This window comes from Thunnus thynnus, chromosome 1 (genome assembly GCF_963924715.1).
Source record: "Thunnus thynnus chromosome 1, fThuThy2.1, whole genome shotgun sequence".
Lineage (NCBI taxonomy): Eukaryota > Metazoa > Chordata > Actinopteri > Scombriformes > Scombridae > Thunnus > Thunnus thynnus.
In genome coordinates, this window is record NC_089517.1 from 4424450 (window position 1) to 4438715 (window position 14266).

At 39.0% G+C, this 14266-nt stretch overlaps 1 protein-coding gene across 2 annotated transcripts in view; it reads left to right on the top strand.

Moving 5' to 3' along the window:
• Positions 1-14266, top strand: part of LOC137190552 (multiple epidermal growth factor-like domains protein 11) — a 174238-nt gene that overhangs the window by 45283 nt on the left and 114689 nt on the right. For both annotated transcript variants that reach the window (XM_067600130.1, XM_067600182.1), the window contains exons 4-5: positions 299-400; positions 2241-2341. In XM_067600130.1, the coding sequence (XP_067456231.1) occupies positions 299-400; positions 2241-2341 (203 nt within the window). The remainder of the gene's footprint in view (positions 1-298; positions 401-2240; positions 2342-14266) is intronic.

The following is a 14266-nucleotide window of genomic DNA, read 5'->3' on the forward strand; positions in this document are numbered from 1 at the left end:
ACTTCACATCCTGATGATCAGTTTTAAAAGGAAAACGTTATTGACTTTATAGCTGCATTAGAAAAATAAGTGATGTTTAGCTGTTCTGCTCCACAACAATATCGTTCTGTTTTAAGTTTTCAACAAGACCTTGAAAATAAATGGAAAAAACCTTGGCTTTGATATTGGAGTGCAGGAGGCTGTTTTGTTAATTTCACAATTACAATATTTTTTTTTTCAAGATTAGAAATAGAACATGGTCTTCATAAAACTTTCTAAGCATCTTTTTAACACTTTGTTGTGTTTCCTGTCCGTCTAGCTATGCAGTGACTGTCCAGGAGTCCTACGCTCATCCGTTCGACCAGGTCTACTACACCCGCTGCACCGACATCCTCAACTGGTTCAAATGCACCAGACACAGGTACGAACCATAGACTGTATAAAAATATGGACGTAGTTACCGTGACGTCACCCGTTGGTTTCTGAAGAGCGGTTTTGAAGCTCAAAGCGAGCCGCTCCGGCCGTCGCCATCTTGGCAGTACGTGACTCTGCCTAACTCCCAGCCAATCAAAAATGGGCAAAGAGGCGGGCCGAATGGCTGAAACAAGCCACCTAGCGGCTGGCGGACCTGTCACTCAAAGCAGCCATGTCCTTCATTATGCATAACTTTACAGCTTAATAAAATTTAAACGGGTGAGTTATAAAAAAATTCACCACCTTACAGTTGTCATGAAAGGAGAAATTAGCTACAGAGACCAAAACCGTTTTTTGTACCAGGCTGTAAACATGTTTATTTCTGCTGTAAAGTTGGACATTTTAACATGGGGGTCTATGGGGAATGACGCGCTTTTGGAGCCTCAAGTGGCCGTTCGAGGAACTGCAGTTTTTGGCACTTCCGCATCGGCTTCATTTTACAGCCCCGGAGGTTGCTGCTTGGTACGAACATACGGAGAAACCTTTTAGATCCCGCAACGACACAAACGCCGCTGTCAGATGTTCACTTCATTATGTAAATTATTTGGCAATTTTACATCTTACAGCTTATTGAAACTCATGTTTGAATAAGAGTCACCTTTCAGTAAATGTCTCGGTATCAGGTTTACTATGTTGGGTCTTTCAGTAACATTGACATAATGTCCACAGCAGCACGAGGTTAAATAATATAAATAATCAGAGAGAGGGGAGATAAATGCAATCAGTGTAATAGATGTGATGTTTGATCATCATCTTATACACAAAGAAAATAAAATGGTGGTTCTATGGTTCTAAATAAACTCCAGTTTATCATCTCTGCTTCCTCCTGTGCAAACAAATAATTGTTTTAGTGAATTTCTTTATGTTTTGAACTGTTGATCAGACAAAACCAGATATTTAAAGATGTCACCATGGACTCTAAGAAGTTATAAGAGACATTTTTTTCTGTATCATTTTATAGACATAATGATATCATTTAGAAAATAATCATCAGATTAATCAATAGTGAAAATAATTGTTAGTTGCAGCCCTGAATAGTGTAGATTAATCAATTAATCCACAAAATAGTAGCAAATTCTTACATTTGAGAAGCTGAAACCAACAAACTTTTGGCTTTTTTACTTGATAAATGACATATTGTCATTTTAAATTTTTAAATTTAAAGTCTTAACTGTTCCTGCACTAGTCTGGACTATAAAATCAGATCCTTTCTTCTTTATCTCACTGATGAGTCTGAAGCTCACGTCTCGTACAGTAAGTCAAACTCAGACACAGGCAGTCAGTCTACTACCTAACAACGGCAATTCAGCTCTATCTGATGTGGTCATTTTGATGAGCGACCGTCGGCGTATCGGCTTTAATGACCACATTAAGCTTTATAGCCACCAGTTTAGCTCCTCCAGCTAAGAGCTGAGTCATTGATCTTAAGCTGAAATGTCAGAAAACATCATAGTCCTTGAGTGAGTGGGAGAAACTCTCTTCTATATTTAAGTGTGTCGCCTTTTTTTAGAAGTGTAATGATTTGAAGACGTTTTTTGAATGTTATTATATTCTGAATAACATGATAACATGTGAATTGCTCTTTTAAACTTAAATGTACTATTTTAATGAAAAGAAGACTTGAAGAGGTGTCACTTTGGTCTTAACCTTACTGAAGTGGTTCAGTTTAACTTCACTAAGGTGAGGTGATGAGCAGGTGAAGCAGTCTTTTCTTCATTTATGTGTGTGTGTGTGTGTGTGTGTGTGTGTGTGTGTGTGTGTGTGTGTGTGTGTGTGTGTGTGTGCAGGATCAGCTATAAGACAGCCTACAGGAGAGGTGTGAGGACCATGTACAGGCGACGCTCTCAGTGCTGCCCGGGCTTCTATGAAAGCGGAGACCTGTGTGTTCGTAAGTAGCACTTGGATGAGTTCAGCTAAACAGATATTTATACAAATATGTGATAAAATGATTATTGTAACACACAACAAGATGAAGATTGGTTTAGAAATAAGGTTATAGAGTGGCTGCTACTTTATAACAAACTGCCATATGTCATTGTATGTCGTTCATTCATGTAACGGATATAACGGAAATGACGATCGCAAATTAGCATTAGCTAGCGTTAGCATTGACGTTATTGTTCGTGCTACCAAGTCATTACAGACTGCTAAATTAACCCAAAAAACATACTGATGGCTTGTATCCGACAACAGTATAGTGCTTAGTGCTAAAAACACATGTATAACTTAAATTTGTATAATGTGGCGATGTTCACCGTAGTTACAACATTTGAAAAGTGGTCCCTCCCCTTCCGCTACGTAGCCAAGATGGCGACCGTTGAGGGCGAGAAGTGTCCATAGTTCCACACTCAACTTTTTGACCGTTTTGAGTCCACCATCCAGATACTCACAGTGCACTGCATTTTTCCATACTTCTCAGTGTGAACGCACTTATGCACTCAAAACGTTAAGTGTAAGTACAGAAGTGAAGCGATTTGAGACGCAGCATGTATTTACCTAGATACAGATCGCAGTGTAAACGGGGTACTTATGTCAGGTGCAAATGAGGTAATACGGACAGACAAAGTAGTCAGGATAGACGGGATGTGCCAATCTGGGAAAGAATGATAATAAAATTGATCAGAATTGATGTCCATAGATGCTGGGAAATAGGACAGTGGTGAATCCTGACGAGCTGAAACAGTGGGTGTGAGTTTATCGTCATGCATCATATGGCGCTGGAGTTTGTTGCATTTTTGAGTTTCACAAGGATGACTGGATATGACAGATTACAGGAGTTATAAACTCTGATTTTAAAGTCCGGTTTCATGCAGAGTCTCCGGCACAACACCTACTTCTAAGGTGCATGGAGAAGGGAAAGAAGTCTGGAGAGATGAGAACTCCAGCAACACTTGTAGTATAAAGAACAACTTTATTAGTTGACCGACGCGTTTCGGCTCGTGGCCTTCATCAGGGTCATCATGTTTGTAATGTGGTTTATGATGACCCTGATGAAGGCCACAAGCCGAAATGCATCGGTTCTCATCTATCCAAAATCCGGTTTCATCCCTACACACATATTATGTTATGTCTTCTCAAATTATAAACACAGTCAAACAACAAGAATAGAGAAACGTGCATCTCAAGACACATCTTTTTTACCAAGATGATGTCCAGCAGTGATACAGATCACCTTACATTACCTCAAAATATAGCAAAACAACTGAGAGGAGGAAGAGAAACGAGTATAGAAATGACTACAGCAAACATGGTGTTGGTTGATGGTTTGAAGGGCAACTGAAATATAAGGAAAACACAGCTGAAAACTGTTGCTATGCTACCTATGGTTAAATACAGGTACATTTATTTAGAACACCTGCGTCAGAGATACCCAGACGTGCCAGCCAAGCAGAACCGATGAATCTCAGTGGCCATGATCCGGCCCTGATTATGTCGGTGCCCTAGGCAAGATTTTAGATTGGAGCCCCAATAGATTTAAATCGGAGCCCCTCAAAAATGTGCAACAATAGCACCTCCAGTCCTAAAACTTCGAATATGAACTCACACTAAAATAAAGTGCAACAATGGCACCTTCCAGCCCAGACACAGTCCTCCGGATAAAAAGACAAGTTGGGGTTCAAGGCGTCGCTCAGAGAGTTTGGTGGCCTGACCTGAGGGAGCACATGACGGGCCAGCAAGACTTTGAAAAACAAACCTGATGAAAACCCCAAGGCAGCAACGCCTATGCTGCTTTAGCTATGGGCCTCTGTGTCCCTTCAAAATGAAGAAGAGTCCCTGTGTGGTTCTTTGTCACAGGTTTAATATGTTATGAGCTGTGAACAGCAACCAAAGTGATTTTCTGCCTTCAAAATGTTTTGGTGAAATATTTTTTTAAAGGCGAGACAGCCTGAAACAATCCAGTGTTTCACATGAAAGGGGAATTATTTAAAAAAAGAAAAAGTAAAATCAAATATTTTGTGTGAAGAAATATGGTTTTATTTCTCTCTTGTGAGATGAATCTTTTTGTACAGCTGCAATTTCTCATCTCATCGTCGTCTCTCTAGAAGAAGTAGTAATCCAAAATTTGATCAGCGTTTAATATAACAACCGTGTCTTATGACCACTTTGATACTGTAGTCTAGTTAAATACTTTATCTTGTGCTGCTGGAGGTCACGGAAGCTTTTCAAAGTCCTTTACAACTGTGAACGGTGTCTAATACAATCTAATAAAGTTAATACACATTGCTCTTGTCTTATGTATGTGAAGTAAGGGTGTTTTTTATATAATGCATGTTTGATCAAATGGCAATAAAAACATATCCACCATTGTTGTTTATCATCAGGCACAATCTCCAGAATACAGGTGGATGTGAAATATTCCCTCCACAGGGGGAACGTGAGCTCTGCATAACGTCTCCGCAACAAACAAAATCATTTTTTCCTGTCATCTGCATTGTTATTTTCAAACTTTTTTTTCCCCACTTGATACACAAGAAGTATGCGGGCTTGTTAAAATTGCAGTGTATCTGGTGGAACAGTGATTCAATCTCTGTCGTTATCTTTTCACTCTGTGCCCAGGCTGATATCTATATCTGCTGCTGTTAGAGCTGTCAAAGTTAGATCAGTCCGGCTCTGTTACAAAGCGATTCCATTTAAGTTTGACCACAGAAAGCTTTGAAATAAACGTAAACAGAAGGAAAGCTGCAAGCACGAAACATCTGCTAATATAGAGTTACTGTGGACGATATCTCTCTTAACGGAAAGATTTCAGCTTTATTCTGGAGATGTGATGTTAGAACAGAGTTGTCTTCTTGGGTCATTGAGTGCTTCTTCTTCTGTTGCCTTTTATTTTCCAGTATAAGAGACCTTTTATATTTCTGTAAAGAGATGAAGACAAAAGATGTCTGTGATATTTTTCCGCATTCACCGTATCAGCAGATGAAGTGAATGTAACTTCATTCTCTGGTGTCTGGGTTGGATCCATTTGGTCTGAGAGACAAAACACTAATATGTATCTGCACAGTTTTATGTACAGGAAAAGTTCATAATTATTCAAGTCTCTTTTAAACTCGTCAGGTGGCCAAATGAACATTGAAACATGTTTTTTTTTTCTTGCTGTAATCATTCCTCCTGTTCATACTGACCATTCGAGGATCCCTTCATAATGCACTTACAATGTAAGTGATGGAGGACAAAATCCACAGTCCTCCTTAGTAGGGGTGTGCCTGAATACGAATACAAATACAATATTCGGCAAAGCACAAATAGTGGGGTTTTATACGAATATTTGTTTCATACAAATATTTTAAAAATTATTTGTTGGGGATGTTCCCCAGAGATAAAGTTGAGCTACTGACACAAGCAAAGTGAGGTTGTAAAAAATGGGCAATAAATGAAAAGTGCAAAGCAAGAATCGCCTTTGAAGTTCCTCCCTACACATTACATTTTGTATGAAACAAATATTTGTATAAAACCCACTATTTGTGCTTTGCCGAATAATGTATTTGTATTCGGGCACACCCCTAGTAGCTACTATGGGTTTAGCTCAGTAATCATAATAATTTTCTGAAATTAAAAGTGCAATAAAAACAAAAACAGGATTTTTAAGCCTCTTTCCACTTTTATTCGAATACAAATACAGATAGAAATAATTTTGCTGCCTCAACAAATACAGATACAAATACAAATACTGGGATCTCTGCACATCCCTACTCCTTAGTCTTTTTAGTGCCAAAGTTCCTCTTTTGGTTACTATACTTCCAGCTCAAGAGGGAAACACTCTCTGAGGAAACACAAAGAGGGAATTTGATGCTAAAAAGACTGTAAATGTGGAAGATGAACAAGGACAGACACCTTTAAACATTTACTCACATATCAACAAAACTGAATAATGTTATGTTCTGTTCATTTGTGTGCACAAATGAGTAATTTGATACCTGCTGGGTTTATAGTGTAATATTTTTGAATGATGCTCACTCATACAGGGAAGGAGCAGCCTTTTAGAGAGGAGTACATGGCTTTCTCATTAAAATCTGTTATTTTCACAGAGTCCACCGGAAACATTAGTGTTTTGGTTGCTATAGTTCGTATATTGAAAGGACACCTAAGATCTGTTGTGCTTTTATTTTGCCTCCAGCCAGCTAAGATTCATACACGTTGGCTATTTATGGATATGTCCAAACATCTCTGGGGAAAAATAATCCCCTTAGTGCCCAGAGTGAGCTGGACTACCTGCTGAATTCAACATGCTGAGGGTGGAGTGGTGTTAGGAGGTCGGGAGGCGGTCATACGAAGCCTTAAACAGACTGGAAATGTTTATAATAATCTTAATAATAATACTAAAAGTTCCTCAGTGTGCCTCTTCTGTCTGAGCATCCACATGCGAGCAGATACATGCCAATAAAAGCGAGATGCTGAAAATATATACGTGTGAAGGTCGAACTTAAAAAGCACAAAATCAGCTTTCAAACTTGTCAGAAACAATTTCAACATTTGCAGGGGGAGAAGAGGAGCATCTACCCCGCTTGCTCTTTATCTCACGCTGGTGGACTCCTCCTCGATCCGGCAAAAGAAATCAATTATCCACCCTAGATGGTAAATTCTATAGCGCTGTGTTGCCTTTTCTTATTGAAGAGAGGAAGTGAATGGGATTGCCTGGGGAGGTGGGGGGAGGCTAAAGAGGAGCGCATTGTGTGTCTTTATTCAACATCTGCTTGTAAACAACTTTATTAGATTCTTCTGGGGGGACACGGACAAATACCCATCGACTCCATTGTGTGACACAACCTCCACCACACACACACACACACACACACACATACACATACACGCAGTCTGGTGCCCCCGCTGGTTGAGTAGCTCAAATGCCGGAAGCTAATTCTTCCATTTTTACCATGAAAAGATGCCTGCCTGGTTTGCTAACGTTAATGGCTTCGGACAGGTCTTTTGTTGTGTGATATGCACAGCAGGAGCTAATTGAAAGGTTTCTCTTCCGCATGCAGAAAAGAAGGAAGAAGGCAGGGCTGCTAATTTGATTAGAGGGGTTTTTTCCCCCCTCTTTGCTGTTTTGTAGGCTTCTGTTTTTCATTTCCTGTTTTGTCTGTGTCTCTTAAATAAACATGTAATTATTTGCAGGACGTAGCACATGTAGGCTTTAAATTTTTAGGGTGACTAAACTGAGCACATCTTTAGTTGATGTTCCCCGTCTTGCAGCCGCAGGAAAGCTTTTGTTATTTTTCATCACTGCCTGAGGCCATTTTATCTCTTGTCAGTATTTCTCCCTCAATTGTCTCCTTTTTCATTCTCGGTCCAACTCATTCTTTTTTTTTTTTCCTCCTGGATGCTGAGTGCTGTTTGTGTCGCTGCTCTCTGAATGTTGAACCCGAGAAGCTTCGCCTGTCTGTGACCTCGTCACCTGTCAACCCGCTTCAACCTTTCACCTCTCTGTCACCCTCCACCCACAGAAACCTCTGCTGTCACATCTCCACAGCAAATCTGATATAAACTACTGCTGGAATGTATATGTTATTTGTAATCATGTCCCAGAACAAAAACATACATCCAGTAATCCTCACTTGTATAAAATAGTGTAGTACACCACAGAAAATACATTGACAGTCAATATGTCTAATATATAATTTGTATTTTTGTGTCAATATGCAAAATAACAAACATAGAAGGGGTGTAACAGAAAGCTATCTGTATCTGTTTATTTCACAATAATGTCTGGATTCAGATAAACACTGGAGAAAATATGCAAAATAACATATTTGAACCATAGACTGAAATTAATCGAATGATAAAGAATGCACAGCTCCAAAAAAAGAAAGAAACTAAACTGTAAACTAAACTGAGTCTAAATAAAAGCTGTTAATGGTCCAGGACTGAATTGCATTGAGCCATATTTCATGATTTTTCTTCCAGAAACTGGAGGTTGTGTATAAAACAGATAAATGAAATGTCTGTGATGAAAAATGAGAAAGCTGTTCACAACATCAGTCAAACTTTTTTCCTGCAATGAACAACAAATCTGGAGAAAACTGATGAAATTTACTATGGAGGAATATAAATTTTTTTTTACTCTGTCATGCTGCTTTGGCTGCTGGTAGTTTTTGTTCACAGAGTCACCTGGAAGCAGTGGTGCAAATAGTTTTAATTAAATATAATTAAATAATGTTTTTGTATTCAGTTAGATCCCCAACACATTAATACATTTCCTTTGTGTGATTCATCATTCAGAAACATACTAGGACTTTTAACCCATAAGAACCCATGGTGACACAGATTTATCCTTGACTTTAACTCATGAAGTCCCTAAGTGACATCTACTGAACATCCTGGTGCAGTCATGTGACAATGTGTGAATCTGTGTACCCATGACATCACTTCCAAAATGGCAATGTGCCCGGTCAGCAAATGTGACAGAACTAGCTAATTTTAAAAAGCTTGTTTTTTTTGTTATTAAAGGTAAGTTTCAACCCATTTAACAATTCTGATGCTTTAATAAGATGTCCTGTATTACATTTAACCTGTTCTGACCACATTTCTTGAACAAATTGATATAAAACAAGTTAGGGAAATATCGTTATGACATATATGTGACATTACAGATCTTTGACACTGAAGGTAGAATTTCAAAAAAAAATAATTCAGAAATGTGTTCCTTGTGGTCCATTTGATCTGTTTTATATTACCCATAATTTTCCTTTAAGGAGAAATAGATCCGGGTTCTTATGGGTTAATAAGCTTGTCGCAAATTACTGTCAGGGGCGCAATTTTTTTCATTTAGCTTGTTTTTTACTAACTACAGCTGCAAATGAGCCGCAGTTCATCCGATTTGCATAAAGTGTCGCCAAGTAAGAGCTGAAGCCGGACTGTTTTGACTCACGTTGTGCATGTCTGGCAAACAGAAGTGCTTTCTGCTGTTGAATATTGGAACATTGGTTGAAGATCAGTGATTGAATAAGTTATGAAAAATCAGTTGGAGGTTTTTGGTAAGACTTTTAAATTCCTTTAACAAGATCTTTTTTGTAAACAGATAATAAAACACTCTGCTTAATAACTATAACTACCTGCTTGAATCAGGACCGAAGCTGCTGTGAAAGTCAGGAAACATTTGCAGGACGGACCTGAGGGAAACAGAAAGGTTGTGTCTGTCTCTTTTGTCTTGTGTTGTGTTGCTGAGCTCCTCTAAAGTCACTCTGTAATGTGTCTTTAAAACTGTGTCTCTGTCCGTTTGTGTGTTCGCGCTGCAGAAACAAAGCTGCAGATTTTAAACCTGCTTTGTTAAATTCCGGACGCAATTTCCTGCTTCAGTTGTCAGTCTGCTGCAGGCGAAGCCGATATTTGTATAAATTTACATTTCCTCCTCCCATATTTTGGGCTTCTAAACAGGAAATCCTGCTTAGCACCTCAAAAGAGGCACAAAACCTTAGTAAATATCTCCCATAGTCTCTTATTGAAGTAGTCATTTTACACAGAAAAGTGCAGAACTATTATGATCTTATGAACGTGATGTTACGTCCAGAGCACAAGCGGAGAAATATCAAAACTTCTTTTTCTGTTCAGAATAACTTCATTTTCATCCCCGGTTGCCCTGAGATGTCGTGAACAGGCCTGTCGACAGTTATAGACGGAGATCAGACACCAGAGGATGGTGCCAGGTGTGCGCTGCTGTTCGTACCTCCACTCTCATTCTCCCTGCAGCAGCAGATCAAGAGATTCAAGAGCACTGAGCACTGCTTTAGCATGCAGAGACAATAGCTGGAATTAGGTAGTGATTATTTAATTTGATATCTATTAATCTTGTTGTACCCGTTGCTGATGTAATCCTCCTTGTTTCTGCTCCAATCCGCAGGATGAAAGGATTAGGCACCGGTTTAATGATTTATTAACTCTCCTTTAGGATTACAAGAGCATGTGTCTTTGGCTCTCTTATTAAAATCTGGGCCGATATTTGCAAGGCATTTCATCTCTCTCCTTCCAGAAATATGCTGGATAGATCCCAACGAGACATTTATGAAGAAGTTTTTTTTACACCGCAGTGCTCAGGTTAACTTTCATTACTCTCTGTAAACATAGTTCCACTTTGAATCCTGGGTTTATAGATGTAAAACCTATAAAACTATAAGCTTGTGGTTGCAGGAGCACAGAGACTGTTTTCACCTACAATTTAAAAAATGCTTTCCTCAAGAACAGTGATAGAAATGCTTTCAAGGGTGAACTTACAGCAAAATTTGGGAAGATATTGTGATTGAACTGCCATTTATTTTACACAAATATCACCCAAACAAACTTCTTTTCCTTTCAGTCATTGTATTAACGAGGACATGTGTGTTTTTCCCTTTTTTTTACTTTATTCAAAAATGGTACTTAAGAAATGTTGCGCAGGTCATTTCATGTTGTTTTCTGATTGGTTGGTTTGTAGATGCAGCAGTCACACTGTGAGAATTTCAACTAGTCCTCCTGAATTAACGACCAAATACGTGTTTTGACCATGTGACTCCAGAATCTTGCGCCTCTATCGGCAGTAAACAGCAGGACATCATTTGTCTGTATTTTCCAAAACTGTTACACATCACTGTTAAACAGTTATGATATATTATGATGTAATAATATTAAGGTTAAGGTCTGGTTAGGTTTAGGGAAAGATGGTTTGGGTTAAAGATTTTACTTCCTTAAAGTTAGACAACATTTGATGTCATGGCTACAATAATAATCACAGTGTTATTGTAGGAGATGATTTTAGTTACAGTATTTAAAAAACTGTCCCAACTCGTGGTTGGAGATGTGAGACAGTGGTTAGAAACTCAAATGTATCTCTACGTTTGGCCGACTGACATTACGACCTATTTTGTTGTTTTTCTTGGGAGGAGAGTCTCGAAAATTAGGACCAGGCAGTCTTCGGTGGCCAGAGGTCAAAAGGTCATTATGCTAAGCTAAACTAACCTTCTTCTGACTTTCGCGTCATATTTACAGAGATGACTTGTGGCAAGAAAGCAAATAAGCGTATTTCCCAAAATGTTGAACTATTCCTTTAACCAACAGCAGTCATTTCCCTAACCTTGATCATGACAGTCCTCTAATCTAACCTTAACAAAGTAGTTCAATCAGGAGAGAATTCGTTAGAGTCAACAATTATTTGTAATTATTTTAAAGGGGGTAGTGAAGCCGTGAATAAAGGAGGATACCTACTAATGGAGTCTAGACACTGGAGGTAGTAATAAATGAAGAGAACGCTGAGACCCGGATTCTGATGAGCTCAGATCTGGCGCCGGAAGTGATGAAGCTGGAGGTGAATGTGCTGGAGGAAGGTCACGACGATTAGCACTGAAAGGACAGCTGACAGCAACAGGAAGGAGAACAGATTTAATGTATAACAGCGGAGATATGATTGGCTGATAGAGATCGTGGCAAAATCTGGTTGGTTTAAGTAAAAGAGTAAATGCCCCTATCAGCTGAGAACTTACACTAAGCTTCACTAACCAAACATTAACCATAGAGGAGGCAGAACTGTCATATTCTTCGTTGTTTTAAGACACAAACAAGCGACGTATTCTGTCGTTTAGGTGTTTAGACTCACTGAACAAAATTATTTAACTCTTTAATGTTTTCAATGTTGAACAGTGTTTCTAATGTCTTCATGAAAATGAGTGCAAACAAAATACTCATCACCTCGACCACACTAAAGCACATTTCGCCGCCGGTCCTGCACTGTGTATTTTTTCTGAGCAAATACAGGCAGCGACTCTTCCTCGGTCTCCCCCTCCACCAGTATAAATCTTAACTCAGTGTGCAGTGCCAAGTACATGTGTCTGCAAGGATTCCTCTCCTAATGCACGAAAAAAGCTGTAAAATGTTAAAACACTGCCACCATAAATTTAGAGAGGATGACCCCTCCGTGGCTAAAGCACCATAAACCCATAAAACCTTGTTTTTTACGGAGGACGCTCTTAACTCCTGCATCCACTCTACCCTCTTTTCCTTCCTGCCCGCATACTTCTTTGCAACTTTCAAAACTCAGCACTTCACTTTTTTTGGTGCGCTTTGCTGATTTTAGACAATGCCCCATAGCCTTAAAACACAGCTAGTGCTGTGAAAACTGTGTGTGACGCAGGATTAGGTGAGTGTGTATGAACTTGCGGTGCATGTGTGCACGCAGTGAAACTAAAGAGACATTCCTTTTTCATTTATGTGATGTTTAATTTGTGCACATATTTATGCAAGTCAAAGCCGTCTGTTTCTGAGTTCGAGACGACTCAGTTGCACAAACAGAGAGCCAGAGAAGCAGCACATCATATCTCAGTGATGGAGGAGCTAAAGACTCTTCTCCCTGCACAATCCCTACCTGATATATGATGCAGTATTCATACTCTGATGCACAAGTGATCCTCACAAAATGAGCTGGAAGGGATGATTGATAAACCTCAGATGATAATAAAGACGGTTTTGCTTTAAAAGGGGACGTATTGTGCACATTTCCAGGTCTGTATTTTTATTCTACTGGAATATCTGTGCATGATTTACAGTTATTTATCTCATACTGGTCCTTTATGCGGCCCCTCGGTTCAGCCTCTGTCTGAAACAGGCTGTTTTAGCTCCTGTCTCTTTAAGGCCCCGCCTCCTGATGAGCCTACTCTGTTCTGATTGGTCAGCTACCAGAACATAGATATCCAACATTATAACAGAAACTCACAAAAAGCCTGATATGCGTTCTTTAAGCAATACAGAGTTTTATTGTGATAGCTTCAGTTGCCATTTTTATAGTTTCTATGTTTTCTTTTTAAATGACTATTTTTAATCATTGTAATTATGTGAACGTGTGTGTGTGTGTGTGTGTGTGTGTGTGTCTATTAATTATGATGTAGGAAGAGGTATCATTTTCTCCCCTCTTAACAGGGAGAAAGAACAATTACCACCTTTCCCAGCATGCATTTGGCAGCGTACAGCTTGGACAGATTGCCACTCTGACCCCATTTACACTATCCGCCGGTTGCCTGGCAACCTGCACATAACACCTCGTAAAACTGCTACTTGTTGTTGTAAACAGTTTGAGAGCATGAAATGACACTGACACTACATTATTGTTAACTTGGTAGGAAGAAGAAATTCTTATTTGGCTGTCTTTCATTTTTTTATGTCTTGTATACATTTGGATTTGGTGATATATTTTGTGGTGAATACTTATTTACTTGTGTTAATCTACTTGTCATGGAGTATCGACAAATTACCACTGCTTAGGAAATACAATCTGTATAATATCATGCTGCTATATGTGGAAGGATGGATGTGTGTGTGTGTTCTTGGCTATCAGATTTATATTCCTTTATACTGTGTTCTTGTTTTTGCATTTAAAGAAAAACCAAGAAACGAAGAAAAAGACCTCATCTGTTCGCAATACTTGGTCAAATATGTGAGCTTCTGAGGTGCCGGTTGGCAGATATTTTACAAATATTATCCAGTTAAAATCTCAGTCTGGTTCTTTCTTTCTGGAAGTTTTTATGTCTCCCCTGTTTAAACTTCTTTCAGATGCTCAGGTTTATTTTTTATAGTCCAAAGACTGACAGTCAAACATACTGATAGCACTGAAACAGGAAGTGTCATCACGTCTGTTGAATTAGGTTGAGATAGCTCAGTTGTTAAGGTTTGATACAGTCATAGCCGTCCGTGGATGCTGTTGCCAAGATGCTGCCAGATGATGTATTATCTGTGTAATGACCTCTATTGAAGCAAGTGTTTCTGTGTCCTTCTTCAATATGAAAAGTGATACAGATAGAGACTTTACAAAAGAGATGTGGACCTATTATGCTCATTTCCAGCTCTATATTTTTATTTT